Genomic DNA, 18,823 nt, shown 5'->3' with positions numbered 1-18,823 from the left:
GCTATGTCACTTATTTTTAAGTACGAAGTGCAAATTCTCGACGCATGCTCGCGGAAGGAATACAAACTGAAATTAAAAACCAAAAAACTGCCGAGAGGACGCCATGTAAATTCATTGCGTCGCATAACTTGTGTAGGGAATTTACTTTTTTCTTGGATACTTTTCTTCTTTCTACCAAATGGGTAATTTTTGTTGGCAGAATTTTATTCTGTCATAAAAATCACCTTTTTGGTGACCAAAGCCTGCAAAAGACCACCACCGACGAATAGGTAAGTCGCTTTGCAACTCTATTACTTTAAAGAGATTTAGTTCATATAAAAAAAATTAAATAAGTGTTATTGTGTACTTTGTTTTTATGTGTCAATCTCAGTTAATATTTGGCTGAACATTTATGTATCAAGCATTATGAATTAAATGTTATAATATGCAAATTGTCAGGTTTGATAGTTCGTCTTTAAGGTTGCATGTTTTCATTCTCTTGTAAACAGTGTAGCTAGATTGTATGAAGTAAAAAAAAAACTATCTCTTGTAATTAGGAACATAGTGCTTCAGTATTATCTAAATGACGATATCTCTTTAAATATTTGCATTAGCGAAACGCTTTAAATTAGTTAAATGTGTATTAATTTATTTAACAAATAAATACATGTATGTATTTAAAAGTGTCTTCATTTTTTTCGTTTTACGAGCCCCAATTTTACCAAAAGCAAAAAAAAAAAAAAGACTTAATAAAATAATTTTGTAATTTTACACCATATTAAAGTATTTGACTTATAATTCATATGATACTTTGATTTATAATGTATATGATACTTTGATTTATAATGTATATGATGTTGCTTTTTCGAGGGGGGGGGGGTGCTTCATAGCATTTTATGGGTGCACCATCACTCTTATGGTGGGGGGGGGGTATTCTCGTATATATGAAATGGAATAATCATGTAATAGAGTTCAATGTTTTAATAAATAAAATATATAATGCATTTTGCGCACACTGTAAAAATAAAATCAGTAACCTATTTTGAATAAGTATTTATATTTGTGATGAGCTGGAAAGGGCAAGAACAGAAGAATCAACCCGAATGGTTCCAGCAGGGGGACTTGGTGTCATATTTAAATTCATCAATTTCTCTGTTGGTACTTTTCGGTACACTTTGTTCGTCAGAGAAATTGATTTGAGGTGAACGAATTCCGGAACGCGAAGGGTAGGTAAGTCCTGTCAAATTTTATCCGAAGATAAAAGCTATCAAGTTTGATACAAGATATGTTTTTAAGTTCTGCATTAAAAATACAATATGTTGATAGTTTTGTCTTGAAAATATTGAGAGAAAAACTGAAGTTTAAGATTGTTTAACAAACAATCCCCACTTTTCAGAAGGTACCCCCACTCCAATTCCCCGACGATTTTGTGATTAGGAGTGAAACTAGTAGATTATTTCATAATTTTTCAAAAATTTATAACTGTGCATATGTTATGCTGTTAACCATGCTATTTGTCATTAGAAATTCCAAAAAAAAAAAAAAAAAATCCACGAATGATTCTAAAATTGCTTGTATTATTGCTCTTAGATATGAAAGAATTGAAACTGATATGGTATGCAATACTATAATAAAGAATTATATTTTAGAAAAAATCACGGAAAAAGGATTCCGAAATTCTCGGAAACGTTTTTGAAAATTGTTTGAAGAATTCCGAAATACTCGGAAACGTTTTCGAAACTTTCATGAACCACAGCTGCACAGAATACTCAGAAACATTTCTGGAAATTACGGAAAGAGGATTCCGAAATACTCAGAAACGTTTCTGAAAATTACGGAAAGAGGATTCCGAAATACTCAGATACGTTTCTGGACATTACAGAAAGAGGATTCCGAAATACTCAGACACGTTTCCGGACATTACAGAAAGAGAATTCCGAAATACTCAGAAACGTTTTCGAAAATTTCATGAACCGCAGCTGCACGATATACTCAGAAACGTTTCCGAATTTTTTTTTACAGTGTAGTGAGCGAGCAGCCAAATTTATGCGGACACTAAAAAAAATGTCATGATTTGATACAACACTAATAAAATTTGTTTTATAATATCTTGCCAGTTATGCATATATGTATCTGATTACTAGTAGTCTTACACGGTTGACACGGTAAAATTATTTTTCTTTGAATATAGGAGAAAATTTCTGAATACGGTTTACGTTCCTATTTGTCTTTTGGATTGAAGATTCTTTTGTTTCTCCTTGTTGTTCGCTTACTCTTCTATGTTTATTTTTTAAACTATTTCTTTTTCTGCTTCGTGAAGCTTTTTCTGATAAAGTAAGTTATTGAAAGGCATACACATTAAATAGACTTCGGAAAAACAGAAATTTGCAAGAAGAAATAAAAAGTTCATAATTTACTAATAAGTGAGAAATAGGGGTATGAAGAAACTATCTAGGAAGTAAAAACTTGATTTTCAAACAAAATTTATTCAATGGTTTTTTTCAATCACATGTTCAGTTGAACATATGAAAAGTCTCCTGCCAACATTCCAAGAAAAGATTCCAACAGATGATTTCGCTTCACTGCAATTGAGCATGTTTCATTGTTATTCAGACGAAAACGATTTTTTTATTATCCATCAAAGTACAATCAAATTCAAGTTCCTTACACCATATACACAAGGAGGAAATACTCAAAATCCAGGAAGTTCCTGGAAAAATCATTACAGTTAGCAGGTTCATGATTAACGGAATCTCGAAAGGTTTCTCTAACGTTGCATCAACTTGGCAATCAGACCCGTATTAGATTAAGAAAGCAAGAAGTTCTCAATTGGTGGTAAAAAATGTGAATTAGTGTTTTCTTAATACAGATTTTTACTTCCTAGGCCCACATAATATTTTATACTAAGTTTTAATGTCACACGTTTATTACCATAAACCCTTTATACGTCTAAACAGAGTAACTTTGATCATAACCACCCTGCAATTCAAACACTCTAGGGACAATCCATAACCCATGTCACACTTTTTTCAACATTTCTGACCTTTTCCAACGTCTGTTGCAAAGTGTCACACTTCACAATTCCCCTTCGTAACATGCCATGCTATTGCTACTAAAAAGCACGTGATGTCAAACTTCTCGTTTCGTGCTACTTCCCCCTTGTCACAAACTGTCACACTTCATAATTCCCCCTCGTAACTCGTCACGCAATTCCTACTAAAGAAACACGTGATGTCACTCTTCTCCATTTGTGCGCATTCAGCCTTGTCGCAAAGTGTCACACTTCACAATTCCCCCCCCCCCCGGTAACTCGTCCCGCTATTCCTACTAAAAAACACGTGTTGTCACATTTCTCGTTTTGTGCTCCTTCCCCTTGTCGCAAAATGTCAGTTTCAACACCTCTCCTCTCTCAAAGCGTAATATCATTTATAGACATGAAAACACTTTGTTTACTTAGTAGCAAAAGGTTCGGAAATTTACTTTCAGAACTTATTTAAGAGTATGTAGTGTTAGAAAAGAAAGGTTGAATTTTTTACCCGCAAACTGCTGAGAAGTTGGTGAGAAACTTGAAGCATGGTTTGCACCACGGGGGCATTGAGACAGAGTTGGACGCTGGTCAAGTTGACGGACATTTTCACTTCTTCTTCCGTAAGCCGGACATTCCTGCTTAGTTCTAGCTCACAGGGATGAAGTACCTACATAGCGACAGAAAGAACTTTTCAGAAAAATATAGTTAATCAAGACTACCCATCATGTATCATTAATAACATAAAAATCCAGTAAATCTTCGACATGGAAACAGATCATTGAAACTTTTTTTTTCTTAAGGAGAAAATGCTCATAACAATCAGGTTCAGCTTAAAACATTTATGAATGTAAAACCATTCGTTGAATCCATACGCCACCTGACGAGAGAAAAAAAAATTTAAACGTCTTCACAATTTAACAGTGTCAACAAAAAGGCCGATAAATTGCATCCTGGGAAACGAAATTTTTTGTCACGTAGCAAATATTTGTAAAACCACTATTTTCCCATAACTTTTTTAAAAATTTTAGTTTTTATTTATATGTGGCAACGGCCTAAACTCAGAGAAACAGCGCATGCAAATCTGGCAAAGTTTATTTAAAAGTCTCCAGCTGAGTTGGCAAGCGCGCGGTATCTGGATTGATGTGTTATGTGTAAATGTTAGACTATTCCGAGATGGAACTGATTAATTTATATTTATTTCTTTTAATGGTAATGTGTTTTGTTGCAATTTACAATAAATGTTCGCTTTTAACAACTGGATTACCCGTCTCTACATTGGTGACCTGAACACGCAGTTATCAGTTGGTAGCGAAATGATTTCAAGAAAGAATGGGTCGCAGCAATTCGCCGGAAGATAATTTATTTCGACGAAAAACTTCAATTTTTTTCAACTGTCTTGCTTTTCTGTGCATGTGTCCTTTGAGGTTCTTGAGTGTAGCATTGTACCTAAGCTATTAGTTGTTTCATGTTAGTATGGAAACAAAAGAGAATTTAAATTTGACTCAAAAGGAAGTAAGTGCTGAAAACTTAACTTGCAATAGGGTTTCTGTAAAAGTACCTAATTTTTGGCCTAATAATGCGAAGTTATTTTTTGTACAACTTGAAGCTAGTTTTAGGTTAGCTGGCGTTACGGTTGAACAAACGCAGTTCGATCATTTGGTTGCGTCGCTAGATGCAGAAACTTTGTCTCATGCTACCGATATTTTATGTCAGCCGCCAGAAAAACCATACACCGCACTTAAAGAAAGATTGTTAGCGGAGTTCGAATTTTCTCAGAGTCGTAAAGTAAAGACATTAATTGAAGACTTAGAATTAGGTGACAAATCTCCATCTATGTTATTACGAAAAATGAAAGAATTAAGTGAGAGGCATGTAGATGATGATTTTTTAAAAAATATTTGGCTTCGTAGGTTACCGGTACCAGTGCAAACAATTTTAGCGGTCAGTTCTGAAAATTTAGAAAAGTTAGCGGAAATGGCAGACAAGACTTGCGAATATACTGGGTTGGTTGTAAACTCAATTGATAAGCAAACTTTTAAATACCAAACTGCTAGTACTGAAATTCAGTTGGAACAATTGCAACTGAAAGTAGACGAACTTACTAAAATTGTAAAAACGCGCAGTCGCTCAAGGTCTCCAAATCGATCTCAGGGCCGTAAAAAATTTAATTTGAGAGCTGAAAAGCGGAATAATTGGTTATGTTGGTATCATTTTAAATTTAAAGACAAAGCTACCAAATGTGTAAAACCATGCGCTTTTGAAGCGAAATTTTCAAATTTTTCAAAATCGTCGGAAGTTTCTATGACTTTTACTAAAAAAGGATTTAGTCGCAGACTGTATATCACTGATATTTTAACTCAAACGAGCTATCTAATTGACACAGGTAGTGATGTTTCTTGTTACCCAAAATCCTTTTTGAATTTAGACAGCGGAAAAAAAGAATTCACTTTGTACGCTGCAAATGGATCTGGGATTGATACTTACGGTACTAAGTTATTAAATTTAGATTTCGGGTTAGGACGCAGATTGAGATGGCCGTTTATCATAGCTGACGTTACAAAGCCTATAATAGGGGCGGACTTTTTGCAGCATTTTGAATTGCTAGTCGATTTAAAGAAAAGGCGTATTTTAGATCCGGTGACTAAATTTAGTGCAAGCGGTCGATCGATATTTTGCGAGGTTCCGAATGTGAAAACAATTTATGGGAATTCTGAATATCAAGAATTGTTAAAGAAATATATTGAGATTACACAACTTAATGTTCTTTCACAAAAGGTAATGAAACATAATACAGTTCATTTCATTCCGACTGAGGGACCCCCCTGTTTCAGCTAAAGCGCGTCGGTTACACCCAACGCAACTTCAAATAGCTAAACAGGAATTTGAATATATGCTTGACAAAGGGATTTGTAGACCGTCAAAAAGTAATTGGGCTAGTCCTTTGCATATGGTCCCAAAAGGCGAGTATGACTGGAGACCAACTGGCGATTACAGAGCACTAAATCGTATAACAGTTCAGGACAAATATCCAATTCCTCACATTCAAGATTGTGTTAGCATTTTACACGGAAAAAAAATATTCTCGAAAGTTGACTTAATAAGGGCGTATCACCAGATTCCTGTGAACCCCCCTGATATTCCGAAAACGGCTATAATAACACCTTTTGGGTTATATGAATTTCCGTTTCTAAACTTCGGGTTATGTTCAGCAGCACAAACATTTCAACGCTTTTTGGATGAGGTTTTGAGAGGGTTGAATTTCTGTTTTCCATACCTGGATGACATTTTAATCGCGAGTGAAAATCACCAGCAGCATAAAAAGCATTTAGAAGAAATTTTTAAACGTTTCCTTAACTACGGGATCGTAATAAACGAATCAAAATGTGAATTTGGGAAAGAAACTATAATTTTTTTAGGACATATGATAAACAGTAAGGGGTGTATGCCAGATCCAAAAAAGGTGAAGGTAGTGGTAGAGTTCCCTAAACCCAAAACTATTTCTGAACTTAGACGTTTTTTGGGTATGATAAACTATTATCATCGCTTTATTCCAGATATCGCCGTGATTTTAGCGCCACTTCATAAGTTTTTAATTAAAGCAAAAAAAACGAGATAAGAGGGAAATTCCGTGGGATACTGCTTCAGAAACAAGCTTTGAAAAAATTAAAAGTGCTTTAGCGGAAGCGACTTTGCTTTATCACCCTTCTACTAATGCAGAACTTGCTTTAACAACTGATTGCAGTGATTTTGCGATGGGTGGTGTATTGCATGAATTATCCCCCGAAGGTCCCAAGCCTTTAGGTTTTTTTTCAAAGAAACTATCGGCTACTCAATGTAAATATTCAACTTATGATAGAGAATTGTTGGCAGCATATAGTGCAATTCAGTATTTTCGATACATGTTAGAGGCAAGGAAATTTATTTTGTATGTAGACCACAAACCTCTAACTTTCGCATTTCGGCGGAAACATGAAAAATCCTCCCCCCGAACTATCCGTCAGTTGGATTTCATATCTCAATTTACTACGGATATCAGATATTTACCTGGTAAGGGAAATTTGGTTGCGGACAGCCTATCGCGAATATCGGAGATCACATTTTCATCTCTAGATGATATAGAAATGTGGGAAAAATCACAATCTGAGGATGAAGAACTTCAGGACGTTTTAGAGGGACGAATTAAGTACAGTGGTAAATTAGTTAAAGTTCCTATGCCTGGTACCTATAAATCTCTATATTGTGATACATCAGGAAATTATAATAGATTCTTTGTTCCGCAAATTCTAAGGCGTAAAATTTTTGATACAATGCACGGTTTGTCTCATCCCGGCATACGTGCTACAAAACGTCTTATCGATAGCAAATATGTCTGGCCAAATATAAACAAAGATATAACTGCTTGGTGCAGAGCTTGTGTTCCGTGTCAGCAGACTAAAGTACATTTGCATACTAAATCCCCGTTAGTTCAATTTTTAGTTCCGGATGAGAGATTTTCTCATATTCATTTAGACATAATAGGTCCACTAACACAAGTTCAAAATTTTAAGTATTGCTTGACTATAGTGGATAGATTTACGCGGTGGCCTGAAGTTGTGCCAATTACTGATATAACAGCAGAAACGGTAGCTCGTGCTTTCGTACAATCATGGGTTTCTCGATTTGGTACTCCGCAAAGGATAACATGTGACAGGGGCAGACAGTTTGAATCTGAACTTTTTACGAGTCTATCAAAGATGCTTGGCATAAAATTAGCAAGGACATCGCCGTACAGACCCCAAAGTAACGGTCTGGTGGAAAGACTGCACCGACCATTGAAGCAAGCTTTGATGTGTTACAAATCCGATTGGGTTGAAGCACTTCCATTAGTGCTGTTGGGACTCAGATCTACGTTACGTGAAGACCTTGGCGCGTCCGCGACACAGCTGACTTATGGGTCAACTCTACGGTTACCTGGACAGTTGTATGAAGAAAAAACTTTATCTAATATGCCTGACTACGTTGCACGTCTTCAAAGACTGATTAGCTCGCTAAGTCCATCTACTCCTATTCGGCATGGTCAACAACGGATTTATATCCCTAAAGATCTGCAAAACTGTACACATGTTTTTGTGCGCTTAGATGCTGTAAAAAAGTCATTGCAGCCGCCATACGAAGGGCCTTATGAGGTCCTAAAGAGAATGGACAAGAACTTTTTGATTTCGGTGAACGACAAGGAAAAGATCGTTCACATCGATCGCTTAAAACCAGCATTTTTAATTACTGGAGATTCCAATGCAAGGACTCCTGGAGTTACAACAAGGTTTGGCCGCAAAGTACGTTTTCGTCTCCCAATGGTCTTGTGAGACTGGTGAGGGAGTCTGTGGCAACGGCCTAAACTCAGAGAAACAGCGCATGCAAATCTGGCAAAGTTTATTTAAAAGTCTCCAGCTGAGTTGGCAAGCGCGCGGTATCTGGATTGATGTGTTATGTGTAAATGTTAGACTATTCCGAGATGGAACTGATTATTTATATTTATTTCTTTTAATGGTAATGTGTTTTGTTGCAATTTACAATAAATGTTCGCTTTTAACAACTGGATTACCCGTCTCTACATATATATTGGTTTATTTGCTATGCGTTTAAAAATGTAAAGTAGTTTCATGTTTACCACACCAACTCCTTTTCTAATTGGTAACATACTACAATGAAATTGAGGTCTTGAGCATACAGAACATCGTAATCAGAACAGCGTTTTTGCTTAAATTAAAAGGCATGATACTCGATTAATGTTTAAAAAGTCTCAGATAAACAATAAGCCATGCTTAACTTTTACTTATTTTCTCAATTCAAGCTTTTTTCTGTACATAAAAACTTTAACAAGACTTTTACGCATGATTAATACAAAGTGCATGGTCACATGATCTCGTTATCCAATAATTAATGACACCACAAATCAAAGTTTGAAACTGCATGAATTTTCCCACAGTAATCTCGACTCGTGCTCATCAATGCACTTACATTTACGTTCAATCGGGAAAAAAGTGAAGTTTTACCGTGCACATGGTGTGTTTCCTCCGTCCATAGACGCAAGAGAGAATGTGCAGACCAGCAAACGAGAGAACGAAGTTTCCTTCGCCCAGGTTGAATGTGTAATCCATCATAACGTCCATCTGGGAAGGAAAAGTTAAATTTGAGCGAATATTACACTTTTGAGTTTCATAAAAGAAGCTACCGATAGTAAAAAAAAATAATTCCCTTCAGAAACGTAAAATGCACACAAATGCAAGTCTCGCTTCCTCCGTAAAAACTAAGATCTGATGGAAAAATAAGTCACTTGTTTTGGTTAGTATCTTAAAAAGCACGTATTTCACGATTTTGTCATAAATAGTTTTCTATAAAGTTACCTCGAAACATTTATAGTGACCGTATCAATATAAAAAATCTTTACTTCTATAACAAACATCGAGACTTGGGATTCGTAGGCCAACATAATAATAGCATCATAATTAATCATAATTAATAATTGGCAATTTCAGCACTTTATTTGTTCATGATTACATTTTGCTTTAAGTAGGACTGCTAGCACTATATTGTGAAGAGGTTACTATAAACAGTAGGTTATTCTGTATTTACCGCGTGCACAACTGTGTCCCCAAGTAGACTTCATTGGTGACAACACTAAGGATATGAGAAAAAATATTAATTTAAAAATTCGAATTAAAAACCTATCAGTGTGGATATTCAGTTTGGTGTCGGTTGTATTATTTTTGACGCCAGCGAAACGGGATGAATACCAATCTTGCTAGATTAGTTTGTTGTTATGCGATTTCCAAGTCACTATATTTATTATAGGGAACGAAGATGTCTAATATTGACATGGTCACTATAAATTTTGCAAGGCAATTTACTTTAGTACAAGGTAACTTTAAGTAGAGGCTTCCCAAGATATTAGCTAAAATGACTGAATTTGTTTTGCATCAAATCTTGAGACTTTTTACGGTGGAAATGAGATTTTTGCATATTTTATGCTTTTGAAGACATTTTATCTCTTTTTTGCAGTAATTGCATTCTAATCTAGTGAATATCAGTTACATATAAGATAGCGAAGGGGACACTCCGATCATTAGGGTTTTGGCGCGGTCACCAAATTTTGTGGACAACAATCGTTTTATTTTTTCTATGAAATCAATGCTACGGAGGGAAATGCAGCGACTCCCTTTGTTTTCCCCCAAAAATCAGTCAGACTCTCAAGCCACGACTCCGATTCCGAAGCGCTGTTCTGAGTTGCAGACGCGTAGGGAAGGAAGTCAATTCTGATTCCGACTCTTGAAAATTAAAAGCCTTCGACTCCTTTCGCCCAAAATTTAGTCCGACTTCCCTTCCACAATTCCGATTCCACACCCCTGAATAAAACACAGATCGATTTTCAAAATCAGAACTATCAAATATATTTAGAAAATTTGGAGACCGTACAAAAAGCTAAATTCCGGTTTTTTTCCAAATTTTTTTTCGTTTCAAATTTTTAATATCTTTACTCTACAGCTTATTTTGACTATTTTTGCAATTTGAAGTTCATATCTAGGACTACCGGTTGGTAAAATAGAGTTCTTTCTGGTAGAACTGTTCAAAAGTACAATAAAAAAAAAACCCCGAAACGTTACTCATAATTTCCATGAAACCTTTCGGGATTTCACAGGTTTCTACCAAGTTCCTGTGATAACTAACTGTCTTTCCCAAACGTTTCCTGAATTACTTCAACTTACACGAATGCAGACTTCTTACAGTTGGGAAAAATATTTTTAGCTACCAATTTAAAGATTAACTGAAAGTACTATTTTTATTAAGTGTATCGGCTTGAGAGCGATTACGGCCCATTCAGATTGACTAAACTTCCAATGAGAGCGAATAAGTCTCTCGATTTGCAAGAATTGCAAGTAAGTGAGATGCTTGGTACTTGCAATTCTGTCTTAGTGGTGGCCCTTGTTGCAGTAATACTTTTGCAGCTCTCTTAGTAAAATAGGAAATCGCCGAGCTACTACTTAAAACCTACTTAAGTTTTATCTAAAGGTTTCAGAAAGATGACTGACTTTAACCGGAGATATGTCTGTATTATTTCGAAAGTTTTATGGATGATTTCAGGAAGGTTACTGACTTTTAGCGGAAAATATTCCTGCTTTTTGAAAAATACGTTAATGGCAGAAATTGAGTACATCAGCTGCTCATTATTTTCCGGGACCGTTTCTTAATTTTTCAGTAAGTTACCGCCCAACCGCAAAGGGGAAATACGTGAAATACACCGCCAGCTCTGTCATTCCAACGAGTACTTCAGTTTCGTGCTTATTAGCACTCTTCAGCCCGGCTTAGGAAGTGACTGAGCTGGAGGTGGAAAACCTCTTAAGGAAACCAAGAGTACCAAACAAACTGGTAGCTAATATGGAATTAGCACTGACCAGACAAGTGACCGAAACTATGGTTCGGTCCACCTCAAGCTCAGTCATTACCTATGTCGGGCTGATGAGTGCTAATAAGCACGAAACTGCAGTCCTCAGCTGAAATGACTGAGCTGGCGGTGTATTTCATGAGTTTCTTAATTGGTTTTACGGCTTGGTTAAGAGCAATCACTAACCTTGAGAACGAGCACTCCAGCGTCCGTTCTGTCCGGTTCCGCGAACAGCACCACTTCCGGCTTCCGGAATATAAGAGCCACCGAGAGGGCCCTCAGTTCTTCGGGGCTCGCAGTGGACTGGTACCCACTGGTGCAGTCCGAAGGCAGGCGACGTAGCCCGCCACCACTGTGGACATCCCCGTCTGAACCTTCTAAGAAGGCAGACGAGCTGGGCAGGCGAGATCCTGGCAACGCATCCGACACGAACTTTAGAACTCCCATAAGGTAAGAAACGGATACGTTGAGGCGGATTTTTTCGACCACAGCGTCCACTGCTCGAAAAATTGAAAAAGAAAATAAAGAACATATTATTTTAATTCCAAAAAAACAGTAAAATCTCGGTACAACGTATTTCAAGAGACTACGAGTTTTGCTCGTTGTGATAGAACTTTTGTATCACGTTATTCAATCAATGCAATGGTAATTTATTAAACAGACTGTTTACTGTCTTGTTATTCGCTGTAATACGATTTTGCTGTATCCACAAAATTATTATTTTGTTCAGTTTCTGTCGATGAACATGTTCTTTATTGGTGTGTTTTGCCTATGTGAAAACTATATTTGGCTGAAGTACTCAGTTTAACTACCCTAGGTTTTAAAAAATTGAAATAACATAAAATGATGACCCGTCGAGTTTCATTTTCAGTTAATGTTAGTGAAAGGGATAGCGGCCAGGGATTCGTCGCAACAATTTTTCGAAATTGAAATTCCAAAAACGCAATATTAGATGAACTTTGATGATGATAGGAGGTTCGGAGATCTACCCCACGGAATACTTTTCGCATTGATGTTCTAAAAACAATTTTTTATGATCTTTATGGCGCTGGAAGGGGGGAGCAGTTAATTTTGTAATACTTTGATATTCAGAGGAGAAATTGTACTTTTTTTCCTTTCTAAGAAAAAAAAAGGCTTTGGGGATTTTTCTCCTTACCTTTTTTTTTTTTTTTTGCTCAACGTTTAGGGGGAGGTTTGGTCCCGAATCTCTCCCCCCCCTAATCTAACGACACTGCTGCTATTAATGCATAATATTCGGACTTCCACTATCGAAATAAGTAAATAGAAAATGAATTGCGCTCTCTAGTTCTGACATCAATTCAACAAAATTACTTCGGAGGTTAGCTTAAAACATGTCGAGTCGTTGCATTTACCTGAAGCATCTCCGTTAGCTGTTCGACGATAAGTCAGATCTACCATAGGTGGCATACTCAGACTGATACCCACGACACCCGTTATGCCACTATCTCCACTGTAAGACTGGAAAATCCTGCAAGAAAATGCATTAGGTATTAAAAAAAGTCATTACAAAATGCAGTTTTTCTACCAAAGAATGTTAAACTAGCTCATAAATTCCTTGTGCCAATTCCAGCAACTTTTGTTCATCCATGGAATACGTTTTTATTACAGAATTAGTTTATGCAATTTCTCGAAATGATTCAAACTTAGCACTCACTTCCTCAGAGGAGAAACTGTATCCACTCTCAAGTCCAGAAGGGTTGACGCTTGACAAGAGCAACGCAATTCCAGGGCCCTGTCGTTTGTCATTTCAAGAGATAGGTTCGTCTCGTCCACACAGAAAGATGTCAAGGCTTGAGCAGGATTACGCGTAGGACACGAACGCTGGAAGAACAACATTCGAATGAGCAGGACAAGATTTGACGTTTGAATCTTTCGAGCATATAATCAGCAGGTAAGAATATTAATTAGATAAATTGTTGTGTTAATTATTGTGTAACTACTTGACTTTTCGATCGCACTTTTGTAGTCAATGAACTGTTAATGTATACTTTTCTAAATTGGCAAGTTTAGTTCTTAAGGAAGACTCACAGCGATTGTTGAAATTTGATGTCTGCAGCTGTCATACACGCGTTGTAACGAAAACGCGGCAATCTGTGAAATCTTGTCAGAATGGATCGTTATTACGACGTTCGGTACGTTGCCGTTGCGACACGTATATGAAAGCTGAAAATTTCTACAACCTCTTTACACTTTTCTTAAAAATTAAAATGCTGTGTAAAATCATCTTTGTGTGTAAGCATGTGATGCGTCGTGAATCCGTCAGTGTCTGGCTTTGTGTGCACGTAGTGCGGCAGTAATGCGTTTTGCGACGCTCTGTTTCTATGAGATTTTTGATGCTTGTTATCTGACTGATCAGTTATGTCATTTTGCCCAAGTTGTTTTTAATCACCTTGTATTTTTTTTATTCCTGTCTTTTCTTAACTCACTGAAAGAAATTTAATGTTGTTGCTGTTTTCTTGTTTTCTTGGCCATGGACAATGCAATTAGTAGGATAAAATAAATTTACTAGATTTGCCAAAAAAAATGTTAAAAATGTATATAGAGCTGATCGACCAGTGAATGAATACTCCCAGTAAATAAACACCTCTCTTTTTCTTTTTTTTTCATTCGAAAAAACAAGGGTTTCAAAACCTTTTTCTCGGATGACTTGACTTCTTTCTATCTATTTCCATAAGGAAAACGACTCGAAAATGCTTTGTTTGTTACTGGTTGGGGTGTTTATTCACTGGGTCGGGGCGCTTTTTTTCATTTTAACCAGTTAAGAAACCCGATACCTATAAAATTTCACATAACTTATAAAAATAAAAAATAGTTACATATATCATCCAAAATGCTTTTACCGTCGTCTGCCGAACGCTAGAAATTTTTGGGATGCTATGAATTTTTGAAAATGAAATTCTGCTTAGGTGTTCATTCACTTGTCGATCGACCCTACATATGTATTAAAGTCTGCCAAGCGCATCCCACAGTAAATCCTCAAAGGATAGTATGCCAAGTCTCGGGACGTTAGGGGTAATAAACGAGCACTCGAAGATATGTTTTGGAGTGAGTTGTGTTTCGGAGCAGTTTCGGCAGTTTTTTTTATTTTCTTAGCAGGATGAATTCATACCCGATGTTGATTGAATCTTTATTTGTCCAGAGTATACTTTATATTTCTAGAGCAATTAGGATTAGTGATCTCCTAAAGCCTGGGCTAAAGTTCAACTCGAAGTACAGTAGTCGTAGTGTCAGAGAGTTGCATGGAAATACTACAGAGAAGTTTATTCGACTCTGAAATTCATCGAAAGGTTCATTTCATCTGTAAATGACTCGGGGTATTCATTCAATTTGAAAAGGATTCGAGGTCATTCGATTCTGAAATCATTTAAACGAAATCACCAAGAGAGTCACTTGATTGCTGATAATTCGAAAACCATAATTACTCAATAGCCGTTCATTCTATATCGCAAATATCTCCAGTGAGCCCTTAACTAAATCTAAGCAATTCACCAAATCGAAGTTGACAGTCCACGAGAACAACTCGCAGGTATAAGTCAGTGATATATGATAATAAGACCGTTTCTTCCCAATTGGTATGGGCATTACTCACCATATCTTCGCCATCCATGTATAGGGTGAGCTGCAGTCCTTCCAGTATGAAAGCAATGGAAGCCTCCTTTCTGACGTCACTGGAGGCGTAGAGGAACACCTCCAGCTTTCGAACACTTTCCTCTGGTCCCGTTTCCGTGTCTGGAGAGATGGCAGCTGTAAAACAGCAAAGTAGTATGTATACATTTCACTGAACAATAAAAAATCTATCATGATCAGCAAAAAAATTCAAATGAACTATAAATAGTGTGGAAAGATCATACATGAATTTGGGTGCTGACATATTATTTTCAAGTTCAGCAAAGTATACACAGGAAATTCACCAATATTTTGGGCGTTGCTGTTTATTTATTGTTCCTTAATAATGTTTCCTGCAATAAGGAAGTTGCAACCTATTAAATGTTCATATTTTGGCTATTGGATATTGTTAATTGACCCTCAAAACTAAAAAATTCACCATCGCCGAATTTTAAAACACCGTGGTTAATTTTTAATGAATTTTTAAAAATCCACGCGTAAAAGTGCGCTCTTCTGAAACGTCACGAGCCTACGCCACAGGGCGCGAATGGGCAGCTTTCCGTCGAAGATCCCTTGTTTTCGCTAGGGACATTTTGAGCGCGCTGATATTTTTATTTTTTAGAAATTCAATGATTCTTTCGAACACACTATGGAGACCGGATTCATTAAAGCACAATCTAAATAATCTTCCTCATGTAACATCAATGATGATATTCGAATATTTCCGAGAGGGTGAGAGGTTTAATGTTCCAGAAACGCGAGGAGTTAAATGCGAGGAGATAAGCCTTTTACGTTTCGTCTTCGAAGTCGAATGCGTGACCTTCGGCTTCTCCCCTATCGGAAGAGCGCATGACGTCACTTCCTATGCCATTTGACGTCACAAACGCTGGAACTTTAAAAATTAATTTTAAAAAAAAACTACTTATCTTATCGCAAAATTTTTTTCACCTATGATGTTCATACATGTTACTCTTTCATATAAAAATAAAATTGAAAAATCGAAAACTTCCCTATTATTCGCCGTTGTGCATGTGCACATTTAAACAATATATTTTCAAACAAAACATACTAAACTCAATTTACCAAGTTTGACACAATCGCCATAGAATTTGAGAACTAACTAACAAGTCCTCAAATCTTTTCTCACCGACCAGCCCAAAAAAAGAAGATAATCTTGGAAACATTGTTGCAACTGTGAATACAACTCAACCTTCACCGTTTTCAGCACATATTCATCAACTTGGGAGCCATTCCATGAAAAAGGAAACAGCCATGTTTTCCAAAAAGTAATAACCGCAAATAGTAATGAACAAAATTTTTTGCTGAAGAAAAAATATGAACTCCGTGAAATGGAAATTAGAAATTAAATTCTGCTTCCAGCCTCACTAATTCAAAGATGAAGTATTATCTGGCAGCAGTAGCAGACATTATGTTCATTGTGTCCGCCCTCGAGTAAAACAATATTTTATCAAAAACCCTTTGTAACTATGCCAATGAAAAAAAAAGTTTTATTTTCCGTTTAAAAAGCGGATAGTTTTCATGTGAAGTACTTCTTTTCTGTAAAATTATTTACATTATAACCTCGATTTAACGATTGTCAAGAGACTGGAAAAAGTTATATCGTTAAATCGAAGAGTATAGACATTTAATACAGTCAAATTCGGACCTGGGAAATTATTATTAAATAGAAGAAATCGTTAAATCGGATGTCGTTAAATCGAAGTTATACTGTAGTATTTTTCCGAACAGCAGCATTAGTTTACATATTGCCTTTTTGATAAATAAGCACATTCCTACCAGAATGTTGGATGTAAATGAAATGATACTAATATATAAAAAGGACGATAAAATGTCTAAATATTATATAGACCAAAACATTTAAAATTGTTAAAGGGAATACTAATTAAAATTAACTACTTTCGTAGGCTTCCCAAATTTACTCAGAAACATAACTCGTTACACCTTATTCGGCGATAGAAAACTTTAAAAGGAAGATTTAGCAAATATATTTTTGTATTAAGACATTTCGTATATAGTTACAGTTTAACTAATTTAATAAAGCAAATTTTAGTTGTTCTTCTAGGTAATAACATAATTAGAGTTTAACTGTTTCTCATATTTGTCTGAGTCGCCGTTTTACAACTAATACTATGTAAAAAATGTTTTTAATCGCTCAATAGCCAATAAACGAATGAAGTAGAAATTTTTAAAAGAGTATTAGAAAGCATGTTTCTTTAGAAAAAAGTACTAAATGAAATGATGGGTGTTTAAAATCATTTTGTATACATAGATGCTACTTTAAATTTAGTTACCAGTTTTGTGACTGTCGAAGAATTGCAACTGCGAGTAATTATCTTGATAAATAGATATGAGAGTACTCAAGTCGCGCTGTCCAACATTCACCTGTAATAAAAATAAAGGAAAATATTACCCAACCAGACAAACTTTATCAATGTGAAATGAGTGTTACGTTCGTGAGAATTACATAAGTAACTGTACCTGGAACTTCTTTAAGATGAACAATATGAATACTAAACATTTTTTGAAGCATAAAAGTAAAATCGAAATGAGTTTTGATTTCAGTATTTTTTTACCTGTGAAATGATTAAACTGCCCCAAGTACTTTTTGAAGTTGAACTATATTACTAAGTATTGCTAGTAACATTAAGTCTACTCGAAATGAGTTTTAAGTTCAGGGGAAAAAAACAGGAATGCTACCAGGAACTTATTGAATTATAATAACGCTTACCATTTTTATTAACATTAAATCCAGTCGGAATGATTTCATCTCCATGAGCATAAATTAATAAAATCATAAAGATAAATCTATAGTTCACACCACCGAAGCACATCCACCTTCAAAATATATTCACCTTGAGCGACTATGCACTTCTGCCAATGTTCGTCTAACTTTTGGAAGCATTCCTGGAAGCAATTTCTCGCAAGCTCCTGTAAGGCCTCCTGCGATGCAGCTTTAACTTCATCTTAAGAAAGCGGAGTCCCTGCAAATGTTTTTGAACTGCTGGGAAAAAGCAAAAGTCACACGGGGCTAAGTCCGACGAAACATGTTATTTGTTTGGCATATCGAAGCGTGCATCCTCAGCATGGAAGTCGCCTTCTTCACCACGATGAAGTTAAAGTTGCATCACAGGAGGCCTTAGAGGAGATTGCGAAAAATGGCTACCAGGAATGCTTCGAAAAGTTTTACGAACGTTGGCAAAAGTGCATAGTCGCTCAAGGTGACTATTTTGAAGGTGGATGTGCTTCAAGGTTGTGAACTATTCAGGGTAAGGTTTTATACAGCTTGTCCCCGAACTCTTGGATCGTACTACGCATATTTGTAATAGCACTTTCTCAAGAACCAAAGTACTATTCATACCTTGATGAGATCCATGCTCCCATTTACTTGATAAAGAAGACCCTCCTTGTTGAAGGGCTTCAGAGCTCTCTTGATGTCTAAGCGCACTTTCAACGGCTCTACGATTGGTTCTCGAATCTCCATCCTACCATCCAATAAAATGACTGCCCTGAAAAGTTCATACTCTACTTTTTATCAATGTATTATGCTAAAGTTTTATTTCAATATATCATACAAAAGATGTAAAAAAAGGGGACAACCGTTATAACTGAATTTATAGCGCAGCGTTTTCATACGTACAGCACTTATAATGAATTATACATAGTATTATGTATTTAGTATCATTTTATTCAACAATTCACTACCAATTCAAGGACTCAAGAATATACTTTATGAATATTTTTATCAAAAT

At 36.0% G+C, this 18,823-nt stretch overlaps 1 protein-coding gene across 1 annotated transcript in view; it reads right to left on the bottom strand.

Annotated features, from left to right (window-relative positions):
- The window catches only part of LOC129226240 (intermembrane lipid transfer protein VPS13A-like), a 216,501-nt gene that overhangs the window by 93,097 nt on the left and 104,581 nt on the right, over positions 1-18,823 (bottom strand). The window contains 8 exon segments of the mRNA XM_054860840.1: positions 3,516-3,674; positions 9,040-9,156; positions 11,613-11,923; positions 12,800-12,915; positions 13,102-13,268; positions 15,037-15,191; positions 17,366-17,456; positions 18,433-18,580. Coding sequence (XP_054716815.1) covers positions 3,516-3,674; positions 9,040-9,156; positions 11,613-11,923; positions 12,800-12,915; positions 13,102-13,268; positions 15,037-15,191; positions 17,366-17,456; positions 18,433-18,580 — 1,264 coding nt within the window.

The sequence above is a fragment of the Uloborus diversus genome, chromosome 7 (assembly GCF_026930045.1).
Source record: "Uloborus diversus isolate 005 chromosome 7, Udiv.v.3.1, whole genome shotgun sequence".
Classification (NCBI taxonomy): Eukaryota; Metazoa; Arthropoda; class Arachnida; order Araneae; family Uloboridae; genus Uloborus; species Uloborus diversus.
The sequence above is the reverse complement of the archived record's forward strand: the minus strand, read 5'-3'. Positions and strand labels throughout refer to the sequence as shown.